General features: G+C 34.1%; 1 protein-coding gene across 1 annotated transcript; it reads right to left on the reverse strand.

Annotated features, from left to right (window-relative positions):
• Window positions 1–5,993: 5,993 nt before the first annotated feature.
• Window positions 5,994–6,257, reverse strand: K441DRAFT_672050 (uncharacterized protein; the record flags this gene model as incomplete). Its single annotated transcript, XM_067650509.1, has 1 exon — window positions 5,994–6,257. A coding segment is annotated over one exon (183 nt), but the record flags the coding sequence as incomplete, so codon positions are not given.
• Between the last annotated feature and the right edge of the window lie 16,139 nt (window positions 6,258–22,396).

Below are 22,396 nucleotides of genomic sequence, written 5' to 3' on the forward strand. Positions count from 1 at the left end.
GTCTTAAAAAACCCCTATAGGGCGTCTCTACTACTGTAGTGATGCTAGCAGTAATAGAGACACCCTATATTCTGCTAATTATCTATATCTTAGAAACCTTTAAGCTAAGTTTAATATTTATTTGCCTACTTCTTTAAATCCTTTTATAGCCGCCTTGTAACACCTAATTTAATACTAGCCTATATAAGTTCCTTAATAGGATTAGCATTATTAGATTTATTATATAGGAGCTCTAAATCCCATCTTAGATTATAGACGATTTTGTGTACCGCCTTAAAGTTAGCCTCCTAGTTAAGATTGCTAGATATACTCTACTTCTAATATACAAAGAACTTCTCTAAATCCTTTATATAGTTAATACCTTAACGTGTTCCACTACCGAGCTACGCACTCTACCGAGCTGCGCACTCCAAAAACCACCAAAAATCGGAAAAACTGCACCTTAATATCTCAACAATGGCTTAATAATAAATTCTAAAATTTTATAATTAGCCTTTTATACTTATTCTAAACCTCTTATTAGATTTAAAAAGTAATCTATTAAGTAGCTCTAGAGATATCGCAATTTAGCTTAAAATTAGGGGCTAAAACCTAATATCTTAATAACGGCCAGGCTTATTACGCTAGAATTTTATTAAGAGTCTTAATATAGGTATAAAAGGCTAATTATAAAATTTCGGAATTTATTATTAAGCCGTTGTCAAGATATTAAGGTGCAGTTTTTCCGATTTTTGGTGGTTTTTAGGGTGCGTAGCTCGGTAGGGTGCGCAGCTTGGTGGTGGAACACGTTATAGGCGGCGTATTAGTAATATAGGTAAGGATAATAATATTAGTCGGCTTACTGCTATAGGAGTTTGCTAATTTGGTACTAGACTTATAGAGCTAATATAAAAGTAATTAATAACGCCTAGAGTACTAGTAGTAGAGCTCTTACCGGAGGCTAATTGGCGTACTCTTCTACTGTTATTTCCTTTACCTACTATTCTCTTAGTAAGCCGCGTAGTAAGCTAATGAGGTGGATTCTAAATATTCGCAATGCCTTGCTAAATACTAGTTACCTATTCTCTTAAGTCCTTATTTATTAATTTAATGTCTACCTAGCTAAGAACGTAGTACTAATTAATATTTAGGTAGCGCTTTTTATAAAGCTAATATCTAGTAAGCTTAACCCGCAATCTTATTAAATTGGTAGCGTTACTAATAAGAAGTATATAAGGCGTTAAGCTCCGCTCCAAAATCTATAAGGGCGTTAAAACTTTATTATAAAGTTAATTAAGCATTAACGGATAAGAGCTAACTCTAGAATGAAAGGCTACTAATTAATTTATAGTTAGGGCATATATAATTAAGAGGTTAATAGTAAGAGCCTTAATCGCGCTACTTTTATTAATATGCTTCGCCCATAATATAAGCTAAGTATTAATCTTCTGCCACTAGGCTATAACCTTAACTTCTATTACGTTAAATCTAATATTACGAACGCCTGCGTACTAAGTGTTAATTTTAGCCTTAATTGGCTAAAGCTTAATATAAATACCTTACTCTTAATAATATAGCTCTCTCTTATAAATAGGAAAGACTTAGAGTCGCTAAAGATTATAAAGCTAAAGACTTATACCAATAAGAGTTTTAGTAAAAGGCGAATCCTTTAGGTATTAAATTACTATATTATAATTATAAGTAATAAACACGCCACCACTTCTCCTCTCTATATTATTAATCTCACTCTTAAAACGTAGGCGAGGCGGTGGCGGAATTAGCTTATCCTTATACTTACTTATTAAGCGGGCCCTTAGGGGTAAGTGAGAGGCTAATAGTAAGTAAGTAATTGGAGGAGCATAAGCCCGAGGAGCATAAGCATGAGGAGTATAAGTACGAGGCCGAGGAGCATAAGCAACTTCCTAAGAGGTCGTGGCTTAATATAGTGGTGTTAATACTAGCGGCTTCTATGTCAAATACGGTGACTTATAAGATCTTAACTAAGGTAGTTTACCGTGCTGACTTTGGTAGTATCGCCAGCCTTCTTTCTCCTCCTTAATGGCCTCCGCTGCGGTTTCCGAATCGTTATCTATTTCCTTAAGCTCCTCTAGTGTAAAACCCGGCTAAACGGCGTTATATTCGCGTCTTGGCGGCTGTTATATTATATCTAGGTAATAGCTTAACGGTAGTAGGGGCTTAGGTAATAAGGAGGGAGGAAGGTAATTTTATTAAGTTTGTTAAGAAGGAGGACTCTCGCCCGTTAATTAAGCCGCTGCGCGTTTTAAAGGATGCATATTAAAGGCAAATTGATAATAGTACAACACGATTTTAAGTGGATGTTATAACTTTGGTAGGTTAGGTAGGTTCTATATGGCTTTAATTTAATTGTCCTAGCAACCAGGACGACCCTTGCGTGCAGGCACATGCGTTCGCTACAATTACTATATACAGTTGGTGGCAATCTAGCGAGCTCGCGTGCCGAAGCGAAATAATATTTTTCCAAGGGGGGGTAGAAGCTGGTCGTGCACATCGCTGTAGTCTTTAAGTCTACTTTTATGTTCTATTATTATTTATAGCCTATAAATATTTTTAAGTTCCTTTTTAGAAAGAAGAGTAGATAAGCTTTAAATAATATTAGTAACTTAATTAATTAAGGCATAAGTATAGTAAAAGGGACGCGTAAGCCTATATAAGTAGTAGTCTATAAATAAGGATCTAAAGCTAAAAAAAGAAAAGAAGATAAAAGGTAGTGCCGCTTAACGTTATATATAATCCTCTAGTTATATAACAACAATTATCTAAAACTATATAAAACTATTTGCGATTATCCACCACAATCTACTAATATCTACTAGCCACAATCCACCAGTTTTTACTAGTTTTTACTAGTTTCTACTAGTTTCCACTAGTTTTCACCCGCGCCGTAATAACTAGCTATATTAGATTATTATAGCTAATAGTTACTCCTCTATAATTCTAAATACTAAATATGTCTAATAGGCTTTATATTTTATTAGATACCTTCTTAATAAAGGTACTTCCGCTTTATAGTATAGTATTCGCCTATCTTTATTATAGAGGGCTATTACTAGGCATAGTTCTAGCGGCTACGCGCGAATGTAAACCACCGTCATTTAACGTATGCCTTTTTTGCGATATATATATCTTAGGGGGATTCTTTAGGTATTTTTCAGGGTTCTTTTAATTAGTTTTAGTCTTTTTAGGCTAGGTGCAGCAAGAGTTCCTTTTTTTTGCAATAGGTATTGTAAGCTTTATAATGTAGGAGAATCGAATAAACGACTTAATTCTAAATCTATAGAAATTAGGTGAAATATATATATAAATGTAGAGTCTTAACCGTAGGGCCTATAACTTAATTTCTAACTTCTTTAAGTTATATATAAGGTATGCGAGATATATAAGGATAGTACTAATAATGTCTTAAAGCCTTCCAGGCTATAGTCTTATATCTTAATATAGTACTAATAGTCGGTTACATCCCCCCTAGATTTAACGGTGTAGTTAAAGCTATAGAAAACAAATAAAGGTTAAAACTATACTAAAATAGGAAATTTAGATACAATTTGGGAGTAGTAAAAAGATAGGGTAACTGTGACGGATATCGCGAATATCGTGGATATTGCGGATATTGCGAATAGAATTAATTAATCTGATGTCGAATATCTACCAAATTCAACTGCTGTATCTATGCTTCGTGCTTTTAACGAGGTAAGATTTTAGTAAGGCTATTAGTAGGTATTTTGTCTATAGGAACCTATCGTATATTAATCTTTTTATCTTAAACTTTCTATCTAAGCTAGTGCTAATAGATGTCGATATATTAAAGCTTTATGTTAAGTTTTAGTGTGTTCTGTCTAAGTAGGCATACAGTCTGTATATTGTCGTATAGTAGGGTAAATTCGCGTTCTAAATTAAAGCCGATTACCTTAAAGAATCGTTGCCACTAGATGATTTTAACGGCAGTAGTAGATAGGGAGAGAAGCTCTACTTTAGTAGTTAAGCGTATAACAGATCGCTATAGGGTTACTTTCTAATTAATTAAACCTCTGAATAGGATAAATAGATATCCTTAAGAGCTCTATCTAATCTCTTTATGGTCTGTAAATGCTACGTTAAATACTCTATAAAAGGTAACGTCTTCTCCTTTAGGGTTTCTAAAGTAGATATAGGCTCTAAATACTTCGCCAGAGTATTTAATAGCTATTGATTTTGTTCTAAGGCAATAGGTAATATATAAGCTTTATAGTGTGTAGGAATTAAACAAGTAACTTAATTATAAATCTATGGGCATTAAGTGGAATATATATATAAATGTAGAGTCCTATAGAGTAGGGTCTAACTTAATCTTTAACTATATCTAAGATATATAAGGGTAGGGTCAATTCTATCTCGGAGCCTTCCAGGCTATAGTATTATGTCTTAGCACAGTACTGGTAGTCGGTTATATAATAGCTTAGTTTGCCGCGTTAAGGTGTTTTTAATTTAGATTAGTAAGAAATTTAGCTAGTTTAGAATGCGTCTTAGTAATATTAGGACTTCTAAATATGGCGAGGTATGTAAGAGAACTAACCCGCTACTAGTAGGCTAGTGTCCTTTAAGGGTTCGTCTACTAGTTAGACGGAATTAGTTCTTTAGTAGAAAGCAATAACTTAAGAGATCTTCCTAGTTAAATATTAAATCGATTGGCTATCCTTTTAATATAGGAGTCTTGGTAGAGCTAGAGCTTTCTACTTACTTAATCTCGCTCAATTTGAATTTTTAGGAACTATTATAGGTCTCCTAGTACACGGATCTCGTATTAATGTAGTAGCTTAGCTTTAAACTCTTCTAGTCTTAGGAGGTCCTCTTTAGCAAATAGAACGGCAATATCGTCTATTAGTAAATAGGCAGTTAGTACCTAGGATAGGCTTCAATCCAAATTTAGTTAGGGTACTAGTAAGTTCTTTATACCAAAGTAGCGGTGATATTTTTAGTCCGTATTGCGCTATAAGTAGCTCTAGGATATGTCCATTTTAATTAAATCCTTCTAGGCAGTAGCAGTATACTAATTTACTAAGCTTGGCATTTATAAATACGTTTACGGCGTTATACTGTCGAATTTCCAAATTAAATGCAGCTGCTATAGCTATAAGGGCACAGAATATTTAAGTAGCTAGGGTTGCTGCATAGGTCTCTTCTTTAGTAATCTATAGGTCTCCGCAGACATACAGTTAAGCTTTAAGCTTTTATAGGTAGCCGTCACTATTAAGCTTATATTTAATAATAATAAATTCAATTTACCGTCCAACCCGGTCCCCCTAATGGGTCCACGCAGACTAATTCCTATGGTAAAAACTCAATATACATACTGAGAAAAACCCATTTTTTAGGTAAACAAAAAACCCCCAAGGGAAACGTGAGAGGTAATACTTCTAGATAGCATTCGTACTACATTAACGGGGGAAAAACACCGTCAGGTTACTGCTTAGAGACCCCTAAGGAAGGTGTCTCAAATGCCTGTCTTACCCTGTCTGCCTTTTAAACCACTTTCCCTATCTATTATTGCCTATGTGGAATTGTGTACCTACCCTTCCCCTACTCCGCCCTATATGCATACATATATGCTACTTACAGCTTCCCTACTTATAGCATAATCCAATCTTATTATTATACCTTCTAGTATAATCCACTACCCTCCCATATAATGCATTTATATCCAGTCCTATATGACCTTTTTTAAAACCAAAACAATGGGATAGTAATTAGTGCTAGGTGTCTTTTCCTAGGGCCCCAACCTAGGTCCTTTGTAACATAAAGGAGGACATATACCGCGTGCGGCAGGTCCAAGCTATTAGGTAATAATAAAGGTGGGTAAATAAGAGGCCTTAAAAGGCAATGGACGAGAGGCTTTTGGAAGGTAGGTAGATAAAGAGGCTTATCGCGGGCTTCAGCCTGTAAGGCGTACGTATATACTGTATAGGGTCGTGCAGTATGGCGTACCATACTGTGTAGAAGGAGGACGCCGATTTAGATGCCGTGATTTAAGCAGGTTGACCGTATATAAAGACGAGTTGGTCGTGTTCCTAAGGCCTTATTAGGGCTCACCCTCCTAACAGAAACTTCTTTCTTCGCAATTACCCGTCGCAGCGCCAGCGGTGCGCAGCCGTACGGACGTCTCTGCGTTTGCTCTAGTAGTCTATTAACACGATCCTAACGGAACATCAATAGTACTGCCAGGTTCCCGGGCTCCACCGCGTGGAGGTGCAGAGGCCGATTTCATGAAGCCCTAAGCTTATATTTAAAGACCTATTTTAGAAAAAGGATCTACTTATTACTTACTTCTTCTTTTAGTATAGTCTTAAATATCCCTTAGCGTTTTAGGTCGTTATATTCTTTTTCTATAGCCTTTTAAAAGCTGGTAGTTAATAAATGCTTTTTTAGCTCCTTAAGGTTCTTTAATTTAGGAAGATTGTCCTAATATAGAGACGAGGATCTAGTTTAGTTAATGTCCTTTACTAATCCTGTGGCAAATCTAACGTAGTAACCAAATAGGGTAGATAGATTGGCTAGTGCTATCGCATATACTTGACGTTAAATTCATTTAAATCCTTCTGGTAGGATAAGGTCGGTAGAAGGTTTAGCTAAGACTTTGTTAGCTTATAGAGCTATTACCTTAGCAAGCTTAGACGCGATTCTATTAGTGCGGATTTTCAATCGGTCCGCAAGCTTACTAATTATATTTGTGCGAAACCACCAGAATTACGTCTAAGCTATATTTCTAAGGGTTCTTACGCGTTCTAATAATATCCGCGTTATAGAGATTGCGGATATTAAAATAACTTAATACTAATTTTTTATATTATTTCCTAAAGTTAATTAATTATATAACAGAACCTAGGCTTTTAGAATATATTATTTTTATTACTTAGGTATTTTTAGGTCTTATAATTATTTTCTTTAATAAAAAAACGTGTTATTAGGAATCCCGTAACTATATATAACTTTATTAAACGCTAGCTAATATATATAAAACCTATATAGACCTATAATAGCTAACCTAAAGAACCTATTATAGCCTGGCGGATATATAGTGTCCGCGTTATAGTATATAACACCTACTAAAACCTTATCGCGCGCCTACTACTAAGTTACGGATATCTAGGCAAATCTACTATATGCCGGCACTAAAACCCACTAGCTAGAGAGGGAAGAAGTTAAATAAGGTGCTAAAACAGCCGCAGCCGTATTAGGTATTAGATAATTGGACTTAGAGGAATTATAGAATGGATTAGGAATAATAGCTATAGGACCTTTAAGATTAGCTTCTTGCGCTTCGCGGAGAGAGTAAGGCTTAGTAACTAAGTAAGGTTAATAAGGCTATTGCTTTTTTATATCCTTATTGCGGATATGCGGAGCAGCTTAAAGCCCTTAGGTGGCTACTGTTTAAAAAAAAAGATATAATACTTATTATAAGAACCTTATTTAGCAAGAGTATAATAATATAAGCAATACCATATCTTCTTTAGGCCTTAGTAGTGATTATTATCTTGCTACTTAATATAATTAGTATAGAGCAGAAGGTAAAGATTAAGGAGCTTCTTAGAATAAAATTAGTTTATATATACGCCGAGATAATATCCGCACGTCTTTTATGGGAAATCCGTATTAGAGTATATACTTATATTTTAATATCGCTAGAGCTGTTAGTTAGTAAAAGGTTTTATAAAACTTTTACTAACCCTGCCTTTTATATATATATTAGTTTAGTAGTAATTAATAAGGTACACCTTATAGCTAATTAGGGGGATTTATTCTAAAGTTTGTATACATAGCTATAGAAAGTACGGTCGTTATTAGGGCGGAAGCCTTGGTTTGCTTATACTATAACACTTAATAATATAATATTTAAGATTATTTAAGGGTTAGTGGGCTTTTAAAATAATATTAACATAGTGCGGACATTAATTAACCGGGCAGATTTATTAATTATTAGAGAATACGTTAAATGAGGAAGTAAGAAGTCCTTTAAGAGCTTATACTTTATTATAGACTATACGTATACCGCTATATCCGCTAAGTAGAGAATCTAATATACGCTAACTCCCCACTAGATCCTAAAGATAATTATCTTTCTTAATTTAAAAGACATGATATTACTCTATAGGGACTTAATTTATTTATAGTTAGTATATTACGGGTACCAGGAAGCGCAGGCTAGAAGAGCTATTTAGCTTTATTATGCATTGTTAGCTATTACAGATAAAGATAAACTATATAAGGAGTTTAGAAAGCCTAACTTAGAAATTTATATCCTACTCTCCTCTAACGCGCTTACCTACGGCGCTAATATTCCTAATATTAACTATATTGCGCAGTATTATATATATAAAGACAAGTCCATTAATATAATATGGCAACGACTTAGACGCGGTGCTTATAGTAATAGTTAAATAGGTAAGGCAATATTTCTAATTAAGGATTAGTATAAAGGTCTATATAAGGATATTTGTAACGGAACCTTGTAGTAAGAACTACGGTAGGCTTGTTATTAGGCTAGGTGTATAGGAAATATAAGTATAAAAGTCAATAACGTAATAATAACTAGTGGAGTGGTTACCCAATAGATTAACTCTAATTATATTCTGAGAATTACTACAAGGAAGAAACTATCTAGGTAGGGACTAAAGTCCTTTAAATATACAACCGTACTCTTAAGAAATCCTTCTTATACGTAATATACGTATACTCTATCTGCTCTATTATAGATTATATAGATCGTATAGATTATATAGATCACCCCACGTAACCTTAGTTACTATTCCTCGTTATATAGCTCTATTGGCTCCATCTTAGACTATGCCTAAATTAACCAACTAGCTTCTTCTAACTCTTCCCTAAGTAGTCATAATATTGTACTTAAAGCGTCTGTAATACTATCTCCCTCCTCTTTATCTTCGTCCTTAAAGATTTAAAATATCTCTAGGTTATTTACTAGAGGTATAATATCCGTCTAATTAATTTAGTTAACATTATTGCTTATTATACTTAAAGCAATTTCTTCTTCCTTAACTGCTTGTTATATTCGCACTATCGCTACAATATTGTCTCTTAGTGAGATTATACCGTCTCTATATTCTCGCTATTTAAAAGAGGGGTTAGTTTATATTACGTTGGCGAACCCATCTTCGCGATAACCGTTTTCTTACTTAGAGTGCACTAAAGCGAATATTTATTCGTCTTATAACATTTACTCCGTCTCTAATGCTAAATATACGCAACCTATTACTCTTAATAGTTATCTAGTTCCCTAACCAATTTGTCTTAGGATTTTATATTTAATCTACTGCTACGCGGCTAGATAATAAACTATTTATAGCTCTTGTAGAGCTATATCGTTCCTAAGACGCTAAGTAGGAGGCTATTAATGCTTAGCAACGGGCCCTTAAGTCTCATCTTGCGGCGTCCGCTCGGTTAATCCGTCTTAAGAAGGTCCGTAAGAAGGTGTATTTTAAGAAGTAGAAACTTATAAAATAGGGTCTACAGGAACTTAGTAATAAAAGAACAGATTCTCCTTTAATAGAGAAGGAAATAGATCTAAGTAGTTCGGCAACTGCTCTTCCTAGGTCCCCCTTAGGTGACTTATTCTTTAGTAATTCTTCTTTTTCTATACTACCTAACCTAATTTCTTCCGATACTTCTATACCTTTCCTATAGCGTTCTTTAAATTCTATAGTGGTTCCTAGGTAGTCTTAGTATAGCCTGTCTACTTAACCTTATACTATATTTTATTATTAATGTCCTTATAACTAACAATCTTTAAAACTTACTATTCGTCTTCTTCCTATCCTCTATATATATCTGCTTTGTAAACTAGTGGCTTAATATTCCTATATGCTAGCTCTAGTATCGCGATATGCTATATAGGGTAGATCTTTATTTTAGCTGGTAGGTTTAACTTAAATATAACCAGTAAAATCCTCTATATAATTTTAAAAGGTCCTAGTCTAACATAGTCTAACTTCTTACTTAGTCATTAACTCTTAAAATTTTTATATAGTAGCTATACTTTATCTCCCTCCTTAAGATCTAGTCCCTTAGATCTCTTAGCATTATAGTACTTTTTTATTCTCTCTTATACTTTCTTTACTAATTCTATAAGGTCTATATAAAGATTTATTAACATCTTTATTCTTTCTTTAGCTGTGCTACTTATTTTCTTTACTTACTATAGTAATAATAATATTCTTAGCTTATATCTGTAATTTGCCTTAAATAGTAATATACCTATTCCTTCTTAAGGTATTATATTATATGCAAACTATATAACTAGTAATAGCGATACCTAATTATTCTATATATAATTAATATAATATCTTAGATACTATTCTAGTGTCTAATTTAATCTTTCCGTTTAACTATCTGTCTGCGGATAATATACGGTAAAAGTTGCTACTTAAACTCCTTACTCCGCTAAAAATACCTCCTAAAATGCTATTATAAATCTTAGATCCCTATCTAATATAATTTTACTTAGTGCTCCATATCTTATAAACACTTCTTTAATATAAATTCTAGCAATATCTTCCGCTGAGATTTCTTCCGTATATGCTATAAAGTATCCCCACTTCGTAAGCTTATCCACTATTACTAAGATTGCGTTATAATCTTATCTAGTAATAGGATCTTTTAACTTTAGCAACTTAACAATAAAGTCCCACGATATGACCTCCTATGGTCTCTCTAGTATTTTAATAGGTTATAGCCCTCTATACGGCTTATACCTCGTTAGTTTATTCCTTTAACAATCTAAACACTCTCTAGTAACCCTTCTAGCTATCCTTTAGATTCCGTTAATAATATACTCTTCCTAGAGTCTTAATACTAAGGCCGGAGCTTTATTATATCCCTAAGTTAGTTCCTTATAGAAGTCTTCTATAAACTACTTTACTATGCTTTTTAGGATATACTTTGCCTCTTAATTCTTATATATATCTATTTATAGATCTTCTAGCTATGCTTTTAGAATTCTTTATACCTAAAAGCTTTCTAATATCTTATAAACCTTATTTAGTTCTTCTTAAGTTATTATAATTTTTAGATAATTGTACCTAATTAATCCGTCTATATCTTTTCGCAGTAAAGCCCCTAATGGCTTTTTATCGTTCTATAGTTTAGCTTTGCGACTTAGAGCATCTACTCGCGTATTGTCTATACCCTTAGTATACTAAATCTTGAAATAGTATTCTGTAAGCATCTCTACCCATCTAACCTATCTTTGGTTAAGTTCCTTCGTTATTAGAAATCTTATTAGGTTCTTATAATCTGTTTTAACTATAAATAATTTCTCTATACCTTATAAGAATACTCTCTATTCCTTTAATACTATAACTATACCTAATAACTCCTTATTATAGATATCATAGTTTAACTCTAATAGTGTTATCTTCTAACTATAGTATGCCACTAGGTGCTATCCGTCTTAATACCTTTATATAAAGTATACCCCTAGTATATAATCTAATATATTTATTTCTATAACCGTTTCTAATCCTAGTTAATAAATCTTAAAAACTGGCTCCTGGGTGAATAACTCTTTAACTTTCTTAAAGAGTTCTCTCTGTTCCTCCCCCTATGCCTATAGTTCTTCTTTCTTCATTAATCGCGTAAATGGCTTAATATCTTTTAACTATTGCGCTATAAACCTTCTACAGTAATTATAAAACCCTAAGAACAATCTTAATTGCGTAACGTTCTCTAGTTCTTACCAATTTACTATAGCCTCGATCTTCTTTAGATCTATACTAAGTTAGCCTAGTTTAATAATAAATCTAACAAAATTGGTTTTCCTAGTAAAGAACTCGCATTTCTTAATTGCTACTAGCATCTGTTCTTCTTATAGTCTCTTTAAGACCTATTTAACGTGTTCTTTATATTCTTCCTTAGTTATTAAGTAGATAATAATATTATTAAGGTATACCATAATAAACTCATTTAAGTATTCTCTTAATACGTTGTTAATACGCTTCTAGAACGTTACTAGTGCATTTATAAGCCTAAATTGTATAACTAATAGTTTATATAGTCCTTCCTTTAACCTAAAGGCTGCCTTTTATTTATTACCTTCCTTAATCCTAATCTAATAGTACGCCTATCTTAGATCTATCTTTATAAAGATTTACACATTACCTATCCTATCTTAGATTTCGCTAATTAAGGGTAAAGGATACCTATCCTTTCTAGTAATGCTATTTAACTGTCTATAGTCAATATACAGCCTTAGTTTACTATTCTTCTTTAGTACAAACAGTACTAAATAACCTACTAATAACTGCGATAGTCTAATATATCCCTTTTGTAGGTTTTCCTAGATAAACTCTTTTAACGCTCTACCTTCTTCTTCGGTAAGCTTATAGATTAGAAAGAACCTTAGACTTATTCCTGGTTCTAATTCTATCTTATAGTCCTATACTATATACTCTAACAGCTTTTTACTTTCTGGTGACCATAATTTCTTACTATACTTATAGTATCTCTTTAATACATAACTTAAGCCTTTCTCTATTTCTTTATAGGTCGCTCCTACTTAGTACTATACTAACTTAGCTTATTATTACCTCTTATGGCGTTAAGTATTTCTAATATCGACCTGACCTATAATCCAATTAATCTTTAGATTGTATTCCTGTAACTAAGGCATGCCTAATACTGCCTTATCCCGTCCCAATAGTAGGATATTAAAAGATATCTTAATTTGTCTCTCTTTAATAGTTATCTAAATAGGTCCTATTTTAAGATTAATAATCCCTCCTCCATAGGCTATTAGATCTCCTAAAATTATAACTAATAGGTAAAGTTGCTCCTTCTATCTATAAGGTAGTCCTATTCTCTTAACTACTACTAGTAAGATATAGTTTCTTATTGCTCCACTATCTATTAGCGCTTTAAACTACTAGTCTTACTATTTAACTCGTAAATTTAGGTGTTGTCCTTAAATTCCTTTAAGGGTCTAAGGCTCTACCACTGGCTCCCTCTAGTCCTATAGGCCTCCACTTTTCCTAACTATTAGCTGCTTAATCCTTATATACTTAGCTTACTCTTTAGCTAATACCTAGTTTACTTTTTATCTTTAATATACTATAGACACGTATTTTCTAGGCATTCCCACCACTATTATCCGTCTAAGCATTTTTCTATAAGGAATCTTCCTAATTAAAGTACTAAACTTCCTTCCTCTTGGACTTCTGCTGGATGCCATCTATATATATATTTAGCATTCCTATACTATTACTTATCTATTATCCAGTATATCCTTATAGGGTATTTCTAATTCTTTTCTTTTAGATTCTTATGCATTTCGTATATATCGTCCACGCACGCAATCCATAATAACGTGTAGTGTGCTAGGTGCTTTAGGTTAACTCTTAACTCGTCTTTATCTTTAAGTTTAAACCTTTATTATATTAATCTAAACGTTATAACTTTATTCGTAGGTACTAAGATATATCTCTCGCTTCTCTAGTCCTCTAAATCTTTTAACGTTATAATTAAGGCTCCTTTAATATACGTTATAGCCTTTTCTATAATTAGGTGGTCCTAAATAACTTATTCATCTAACTACATATAGAAGTCTTCCCACTTATCATTATACCTTTACCTATACTACTTTTAGTACAGCTGCTAGAGTATATACGGCTTGTCTATAAGGAAGTATCTTCTTATTACTGCGTTATAATAGCTCTTTATGTGTCGTTCTTTGAACCTAGTAGGGATCCCTAAATCCTCTTCATCTTCTAGTTTAGTAAGCCACTTAGCTCTTAATATACCTGCCCTAAGCCTATTAGTAATTCTTTATATTAATACTCTATCCTTTATACGTCCTAATATACTAAATCTCTTATCTAGTTTCTGTTCTTGCTATGCGATAATTCTTTACCTAAACTCTTCTATAGTTTCTTTTAGTTTACGTCTTACGCTTAGATCCTCGAAGTCTTCATACTTCTTAATCTTAGTATTAACTTTTTGATCTTTAATCCGAACACTATATTCTACTAGTAAATCTTTTAGGTTTATATACTCGTCTCCCAGTCTAATTATTATTTACGCTGCAGATTCTCTAATCTATAAAGAAGTCTCTTACCTCTTATTTATAGGTGTCCTTATTTATACTCCGAATTCTTAACCCCTTTAAATTCTTAATCCTAAGCTTGCTTCTATCTTAAGCTTTACTCTAGCCTTAGTCTAACTAGGCTTACTTAGTATTCTTATCTTATTTTAAGAGTCTTAAATCTTACTTATCTCGTCTTAAGAGTCTTATGCCTTTAGGAAACTTCGTCCTAAGCTTATTTGTATATTGCTAAACTAAGCCATTGCTCTACTCTATCGGTTATCGTCCGTTATAGGTCCTTAAGCTTACCTTATCTCGTTTTAAGAATCTTAGTTGTCTCGCATCTTATTATAAGAATCTTAAGCCTTTAGCCTTTTGCCTTTATTAAGTACCAAAGTGGTTTACTATTCTACTTTTCTTATATCTTGTGAAGCGATAGACATTATATCTAGTGGGGTTTCAATCCCTACTAATATTCCCTATTCTATAGTGGAATTATCCTCTACCTCTAGTATAATATCTCCGAGGTCTACGTGCCCCTAGTAAGCCGCTTCCGTTACCTTATTATTATAAAATATTTCGCCTACGTTAAAGTCATCGTCCTTAATATCCAATCTATAAACTGGTTCGTTAGTTCCTCTATATCCTATAGGTGCTAGCTCTTATAGCTAATAGCTTGCGCTATACTTAGCGTCCTTATAAATTTGGTATACGTTATTATAATAAAACGTAAAACTTTTAATTAAATATTCCTTTATTCCTTATAGCATATTATTATTTCTCTATACGTATATATCGTCTACTAGTCTTATTTCTTTTACTATATAGTAACTCTAACCATTCCTATAGTCTCTAACGTAATAACCCTATTTTCCGCAATTTATGTAAGCTCCCTCTTTAAACTATTTTTCTTACTATAGAGTCCGCCTAAACGTCTTCTACTACTAAGATCCCTAATTTAGCCTCTGCTCCTTAGACCTTTAATTACTTAATCCTTATCCTCTAGGTTTCCACGGTTTCTTACTCTATCTCTTATAGGCTTCTTTAGTACCACTTAGGTCTATTAGCTCTGCGCCATACCATAGTTTTTAACTTAACTTTAGTTATTACGTGCTCTGCGCCTTATATAACTGTAGAACTCTATCCTAGCCTTTCTTAGCCTGTTCCCTTTAGTAGATCTAATTATTAATCTTAATTACTTAATCTATTAGTTCCCTTAGGGTGTCTATATCTTCCATTAGGATAATTACGTCCTAGACTTTAGCCTTAAGTCCCTGTTTATACTATACTATAAGCGCCCTATTATTCTACTTTACTTGCGTTGCTAACGTCTAGAACTACGTTATATACTTAATTGCTAAGGTTTATTACGTAATATCTTAGAGTTTTCTTTCCACCGTGGTTACTGCCTCTAGGTCTCTAAATATTTATATAAGTCGTTCTATAAATCCATTCCAGCTTAAGAATATAAACCGTACCTCTTAGTTAGTAGTTGTTATGCCGTTCGCTTATATCTCTATAAGGTAAGGCTCAAACTACTTAAGTGCCCTTCCTATTAAGAATAGTCCTGCATAGGCTATTTAATCTATAGGTGTTGCCAGCTTTGCTCCTTCCTGTGCTACCTTAAAGTACATTTATATAAGGAATCCTTTAAGCTTTAATCTCTCTCCTAAGTACCTTTTAATTAATAGTAACTTAACCTTTACTGCGCCTATCCCATTAATCCTATTTTCTAACGTTATATTATTTTCTATTAACTAGTTAACTATCTCTTATAGCTATCCGACCGTTATAGGTTGCTATAAGTTAGTATCTGCTATACTAGTGTCGTTACCTAATCTTAAAGTAGTTGCCGCCGTTAATGGCGTCGTGGTGGCTGCTTTTAGTGGCATATTATTTGACTTTCTGTATTAATACCGTAACTAGGTAGTAATTGTGTAATAAAACCTTATAGCAAGAACTACGGTGGGCTTGTTATTAGGCTAGGTATATAAGAAATATAAGTATAAAAGTTAATAACGTAATAATAACTGGTGGAGTGGTTGCCTAACAGATTAACTCCAATTGTATTCTAAGAATTACTATAAGGAAGGAACTATCTAGGTAGGGACTAAGGTCCTTTAAATATACAACTATACTCTTAAGAAATCCTTCTTATACGTGATGTACGTATGCTCTGTCTACTCTGTCACAGATTATATAGATCGTACAGATCATATAGATCACTCTACGTGACCTCGGTTACCATTCCTCATCACATAGCTTTATCGGCTCTATCTTAGACCGTGCCTAGATTAACCAACTAGCTTCTTCTAACTCTTCCCCAAGTAGTCATAACATTGTACTTAAAGCGTCCGTAACAATATTACTAGGCTAGCTAAAAATCGCGGTTATACTAGAGCCTTCTAATCTTAGCTAAGTTAACTTAGCCGCGAATATTATATTAAGCGACAGGTACTATAAGAGGACGGGGCTGCTAATTTTGCTAGCGATATATCTTTAAGAGTGTCTATATATAGTAATGCTAATTCTAATCCGTTTGTATCTAATATAGGGCGAGAGCTTAGTCTAGGTGAAATATCCGTAGTTCTACCTACGGATATTCTATTGGGGAAGCTAGCGCGGCGTCTAAAGACTAAAGCTAAGAAAAGAGCAGCTCTCTCCTATTATATATATGCTCTTATAAATAAGGAAAAGGGCTACTTAGAAAAGATTATATTAGAGAACTATAAGAAACATTCTCCGTCCACTAGGAGCTAGGGTTATTACTTTAACTATAATTCTACTTTACGGGCTTTTAAAGAGTTTAATATTTATAAGCCGTATATAGAGGGAATTCCAAGGAAGATATAACAAAAGGCCTTTACTGTAAGCATAAAAAACTAGTTCTGTAACTAGATGGAGAAGAAATATTAGTATACTGTTTGGAATCCGACCTTAAGCTATATTATATCTAATAAGCAAATTACCGCCCTCTATAGCTGCGCCTGGTATATAACTAGCTATAAGGCGCTTAAGAAAAACCTACCTAATTGGAATTATAATCAGCTTAGTAATAATCTAGATAAGTTTATTGCCTTTATTTAAACGGAGGTAGAAAAGGTAAATTAGGTAGAGAGCTAGCTATTAGCGTTAGTAAGTAAATTAAAAAATAGTATAAAGCGGATATTACTACGGTCTAAGGTAGCAGAGAGGCGTATAGTATTAGTAGCTTAATGTCCGCAAATATAAGTAGCTCAGCTACCTTAATTGATATCCGCCGAAAATCCGTATATAGGGTAGCCGACACTATTACCTTCTTAGCCTATATCTAGCAGGAACACGCAGCTAGCTAGCTTAAACTCTAGCTAGCAGAACACCTCTAGGCTAAGTATACTAATACCCTATAACGGATATTAGTTTTAGTAACGCAATAGTTAGGTCTAGTTTTTAATATAAGGCGGATATTTAGGATCCTAAAGTTAGGCCAGGTATTAATAGCCCTAGGGTAATAATTAGAGTTAGTTGTTATTAGGTATTAAGTATTAGCCTCTTAAATATTAGGGTCTATACTATAATAATAAATATTAACTCCCTATAGCTCCTAGATATCTAAGTCTATACTATAGTATTAAAAACTAGTCTCTAGGGCAGGCTAGGTATTATAGCTTACAAGGCAGCTCCGCACCTTAACCTTTAGAATAATTTAGATATTAGAGCTTATAACGCAGTATTAGGTCTTAGCCCTTAAAGTAATCCAGATATTAAAGCTTATAGCGCAGTATTAAATCCAAATCCTTAGGGCAGTCTAAGTATTAGAGCTTATAGTGTAACACTAAGTCTTAACTTTTAGATAAGCCCGAGGTTTAATATTCGTAATATAGCACTAGATCTCCAATTACGAAAATTTCTAAAGTTTAAGATCTGTACTATAGCACTAGTTCCTAAGTAGTAGGAAATCCGGAAATTTAGAATTTATAACACATTATTAAATCTCCGCTCCTAGAGAATCTTAAGGCTTAAGATTTAAGTTACAATACTAAATCTCCGCTCCTAGGAAACTCTAAGGCTTGGGGTTTATAGGCTAATACTTAATCTCCGCCCTCTAAACTGGGCGTAGTTTAAAATTCGTATACTAATGCTCGATCCCCGCCTTTTAAATTAGGTATAGCTTAAAATTTATAGTCTAGTGTTTAATCTCCGCTCTCTAAATTGGGTGTAGCTTAGAACCTGCGGCCTAGTGCTTAATTTCCGCCCTTAGCTTTAAATATAACGCAGCTTTAGCAGGTTAGTATTTAATATTCCTTAGCGTTCCATTTATTTATTAACTTAACTAAGACTAGGGTAGAGCTCTAATTAATATCTGGGTGTTAAGTGTTAATCTTTATATGCGTATTTAAATAGTTTATTAGATTCTTATCTAAAAAGACACTAGGGTTTATACTAAAAGCTTTTAAAACCCGTAGAACCTATATTATATTAGCTATTTAGTTTAAGTATTTTATAATCCTCTTAACTAGATATTATCCGTTCTTCTTAGGCTACTATACCTTAAGCCTTTTAGCTAATATTAAATCTACCTTATAGTAAGAGAAAATAAAAGGACGTATCTATATACTTTAAAAGTAATAAATTTGCTTACTAAGTAAACCTAATATCCGCTTATAACCCTTCTCCAGCACCTTAATTAAGTAGTAATTTTATATTAATGTTACTTCGTAAGTTAACTAGACGGCGCCCACTTACTTTAATTAGTAGTAACTTAACTATAAAGGATTTACGCGTTACAAATAAGCGTATAAAAGGTAGTTAATATTTACTAAGGTAAGTTACTATAATAGTAATTATTTATTAGTAAGCTAATTTAATAAAATCTACAGCGTGGATATTTACCTTAATTAACCTCCGCACTTTTACCTCATAACATTACACCGCAAACTTTATTATTATTGTTTTATCTACTATCTATTAGCATACTACTATCTATAATCCCTTCTTTTATACCTCTAAATACGTCTAACAGCTATTTAGTTGAGGAACTTAATACGCGCGATATTGATGATAAAATAATTAAGGACGCTTTTAAAGACGCTCTTTCTTTTACTAATCCTTTAAAATCTTTACCTAGAGAGTAAGCTTTCTAATACTAAATTATGCCTATAGCTAATATAATTTTAGGAAATATATACTAAAGCACTCTTTATTAGATCTAGCAGAGCACTATAATAAGGTTATTGCGAAATCCGCTAGAAATTTGCTTACCTTTTCATTGCTTACCTCTTTACCGCCTACTTCTTTACTACTTATCTCTTTGCCGCCTACCTTTAAGCCGCTTATTTCTTTATCGCCTACTACTTTTAAGAAGTTTAATCCTTATTGTGCTTTTACTTCTCTTAAGAGGCAGGCTAATAGAATTGCTGCGCAAAATTTTTAGTATAAGATAGCCTTTAAATCGTATATATTAGCTATACTCTTTTAGTATCTTATCTACTAATTTACCTCTTATAGTAACCTAATAGAAATGTTAGAGATTTTAGATAATAATAAAGAGAATAATCTTAATGACGCTAACTCTCCTAAAAGCCCTTCTCTATCCTTTTATAATCTCCACAGCCCTTATAAGCTCCGCAGTACATAGACGGCCTAAGCTATAATATTGGATATTAATATAAACGAGCGCCTTCCTATTTAAGTGCTGTTAGTAAATAAATAGTATACCCTAAAAGCTAGTGCTTAGGAGAATATAAAGGAAACTCGCTAGTAGATATATACCCACGTCTAGAATATTAAGGGTAGCTCTAGTATGCTGCGCGATCTACTATACGCTTTATATGTTAAGCAAGACTATAAATATCGCGTCTATAAGTAAAACTCTGCGCTATATTTTGGAGGTATGTGCTTAAGATATCGTTTAAGTAGTAGGTTGTGCAAAAAGGTATATACTAATAATATACTATTATTCTATTAGCTAACACGTATATAGGATAGTTTGCTAAGACTAGAGCCGGTTACACCTTAGCGTAAAAAATGTACGTAATTAGCTTCTGCTAGTAGTCTAGCTAGAACGCCTACTAAAAAGGTATAATATCCGCATTTTAATAATATGGATATTGCTAATATCCGTATAGCTTTATACCTATACTATCCCCCCTCCGGAGACCTTCCCTTCCCCTAAGACTTTTACTTATAGTAATATACGCAGCCGTAGGGGCACCCGTTCTGCTGCTGCTCCTTTTACTCTTTTACTAATTCCTAGTACGCCTAGTACTGCTTCTAGTACTACTGCCGCTCCCGCTAGCACGGAGAATATTAGGGTATATTTAGCAATTGCTATTTCTACACGCGTTAATATAGTTTATAGATAGGTAACTAAGATAGCGAAAGATGTTTAGGCTATAGATTGCTGGTTAAGTAAGCTTAAAGATTCTTTAAGTAAGATAAAGGATTGGCTTGCGTTTATAAGGCGTAGTATTATAGCACTTATATATAACGCCGGGTTGCTAAATATAGAATTTAAGTAGATATTAGTTAGCTATTGCTGCGGGTTAGCTATTACTATGGGTTAACTGTTATTATAGGTCTAGAGTAATAAAATAGTAGCTCTTACCTCTCTACTACTATATATGTAGGAATTAAGTCTCTACCTTATATTTAATAGACGTAATTAATATTATAATATCCATATAAGCTAAGATAAAGATATTTATATATTATTATTAATTCTATTTATCGCCCGATTCGGTCCCTTTTTAGGTCTATGCAGGCTTCTACCTTCTATATATAGGAAAAACCCCCTAGGGGGGAAAACCTAGGTATATCCTTTTAGCTAGTCTTACGCGCTCCGCCTTCGCCTAGCCTGTGTACCTTTATATAATGTCTGCCTTACGTACTATGCTTCTAAGGTGTCTTGGAAGATCTAGGGGGTAGTGGGAGGGTTTGGTGATTCGCCGGTATGCCACCTTTAACTAGGTAGGGGGTGTCCAGTCTCTAAGGGACTAAAAGGGGGCGTATCCTTTAGTGTCCTCCTGCTGGATCTCATTTGCTGTCTGGAACTGCTAAAGGACTCCTTGGCTTATAAGCCATTGTGCTGCTTTATATAGACCCCTGCTTATGGAGAGCATTTAGGTAATATCATTTGTGCCTATTCTAGCGAACAACTGGTCTCTTGCAGTGCGTTGGTTGCAGAATAGTAGTACGTGGCGTACTAACTGTGTAGGCCATCCGCACGTACAGTGTGGCGTAATATTTGGGACATGGATGCTTGCTAGCTATGCATTTAGCCCTAAGACCTTTGTCCTTAGTAGGAAGGCGGCCGTAGATTCTGCCTTTGTTTGTCCTTCGTATAGGGGGAGAGTTAGTATCGTCCATGGGGTGATCTATATAGCTGCCCTCTGTGTTTTTGCCGCCTTCTTCCATCATTGGTTCCACTCAATATTTGCCCATCTTGCGATGCATGTAGTGGATCTCCACTTATGCTGGTGGCCTCCTATTCTCTACTGCCGTGGTGGCGCTCCGCTGGCGTAGCGCCGGGTCTCTGCTTAGTATTATAATAGCTCTTGTATTTCCTATTCTTTCTCTGCCGTACGTAGGCGGAGGGCTTCCTAGCTTATAAGCTTAGGCGTATTACCCCTTCGGGGGGCCCTTACTCCTTATATACAATTGAGTGTTTGGCGTATATCCTTCTCCACTAGGTGGTCTTGTACTATAGCTGCTCTCTATATGGCAATTATGTCTATATATATATCTAGTGGAGGTACTACTGCTTTGCGTTCTAGTGTGGCACATAGTGTCCTCTTATAGGCCCCTGTAATTCTACGTAGGTATTAGTTTTATAGTTTAACTAGTGGCTCTAGGGAGCTTTTTGCTAGTGGCTTGCCTTTTAGGTCCACGCCCCAGATCTAGGCGCTGTATAGCATTGTTGGCCTTACTACAGCTATGTATAGTAGTTGTATACGTCTAAATGAGGGTCCCCAGGTTGAGGCTGCGGTACGCGATATCGCTACAAATGCTGCTGCTCCCCTATGAGTCGCCTGTATAATATGCGCATTTTAGTTTAGTCTAGCGTCCACCCATACCCCTAGGACCTTAAGGGTGGCTTCTAGTTTTGCTTCGCAGCCCTAGATGCTTACTGTTAACGCTAAGTCGTTATTCGCCCTCCTTTTCCTTATAAAATGGATAAGCTAGTATTTATCTAGTGCAAATTTAGCGCTATACCGTTTTGCCTATACGACGCACCTATCGTGCGCCTAGTTTAGTCTAGTGCAGTTTTCTGCTGCTGTGTTTCCCTATATAATTAGGTTTATATCGTCTATAAATCCTAAGGCTACTGTTTCC

This window comes from Cenococcum geophilum, assembly GCF_001692895.1.
Source record: "Cenococcum geophilum 1.58 unplaced genomic scaffold K441scaffold_118, whole genome shotgun sequence".
Classification (NCBI taxonomy): domain Eukaryota; kingdom Fungi; phylum Ascomycota; class Dothideomycetes; order Gloniales; family Gloniaceae; genus Cenococcum; species Cenococcum geophilum.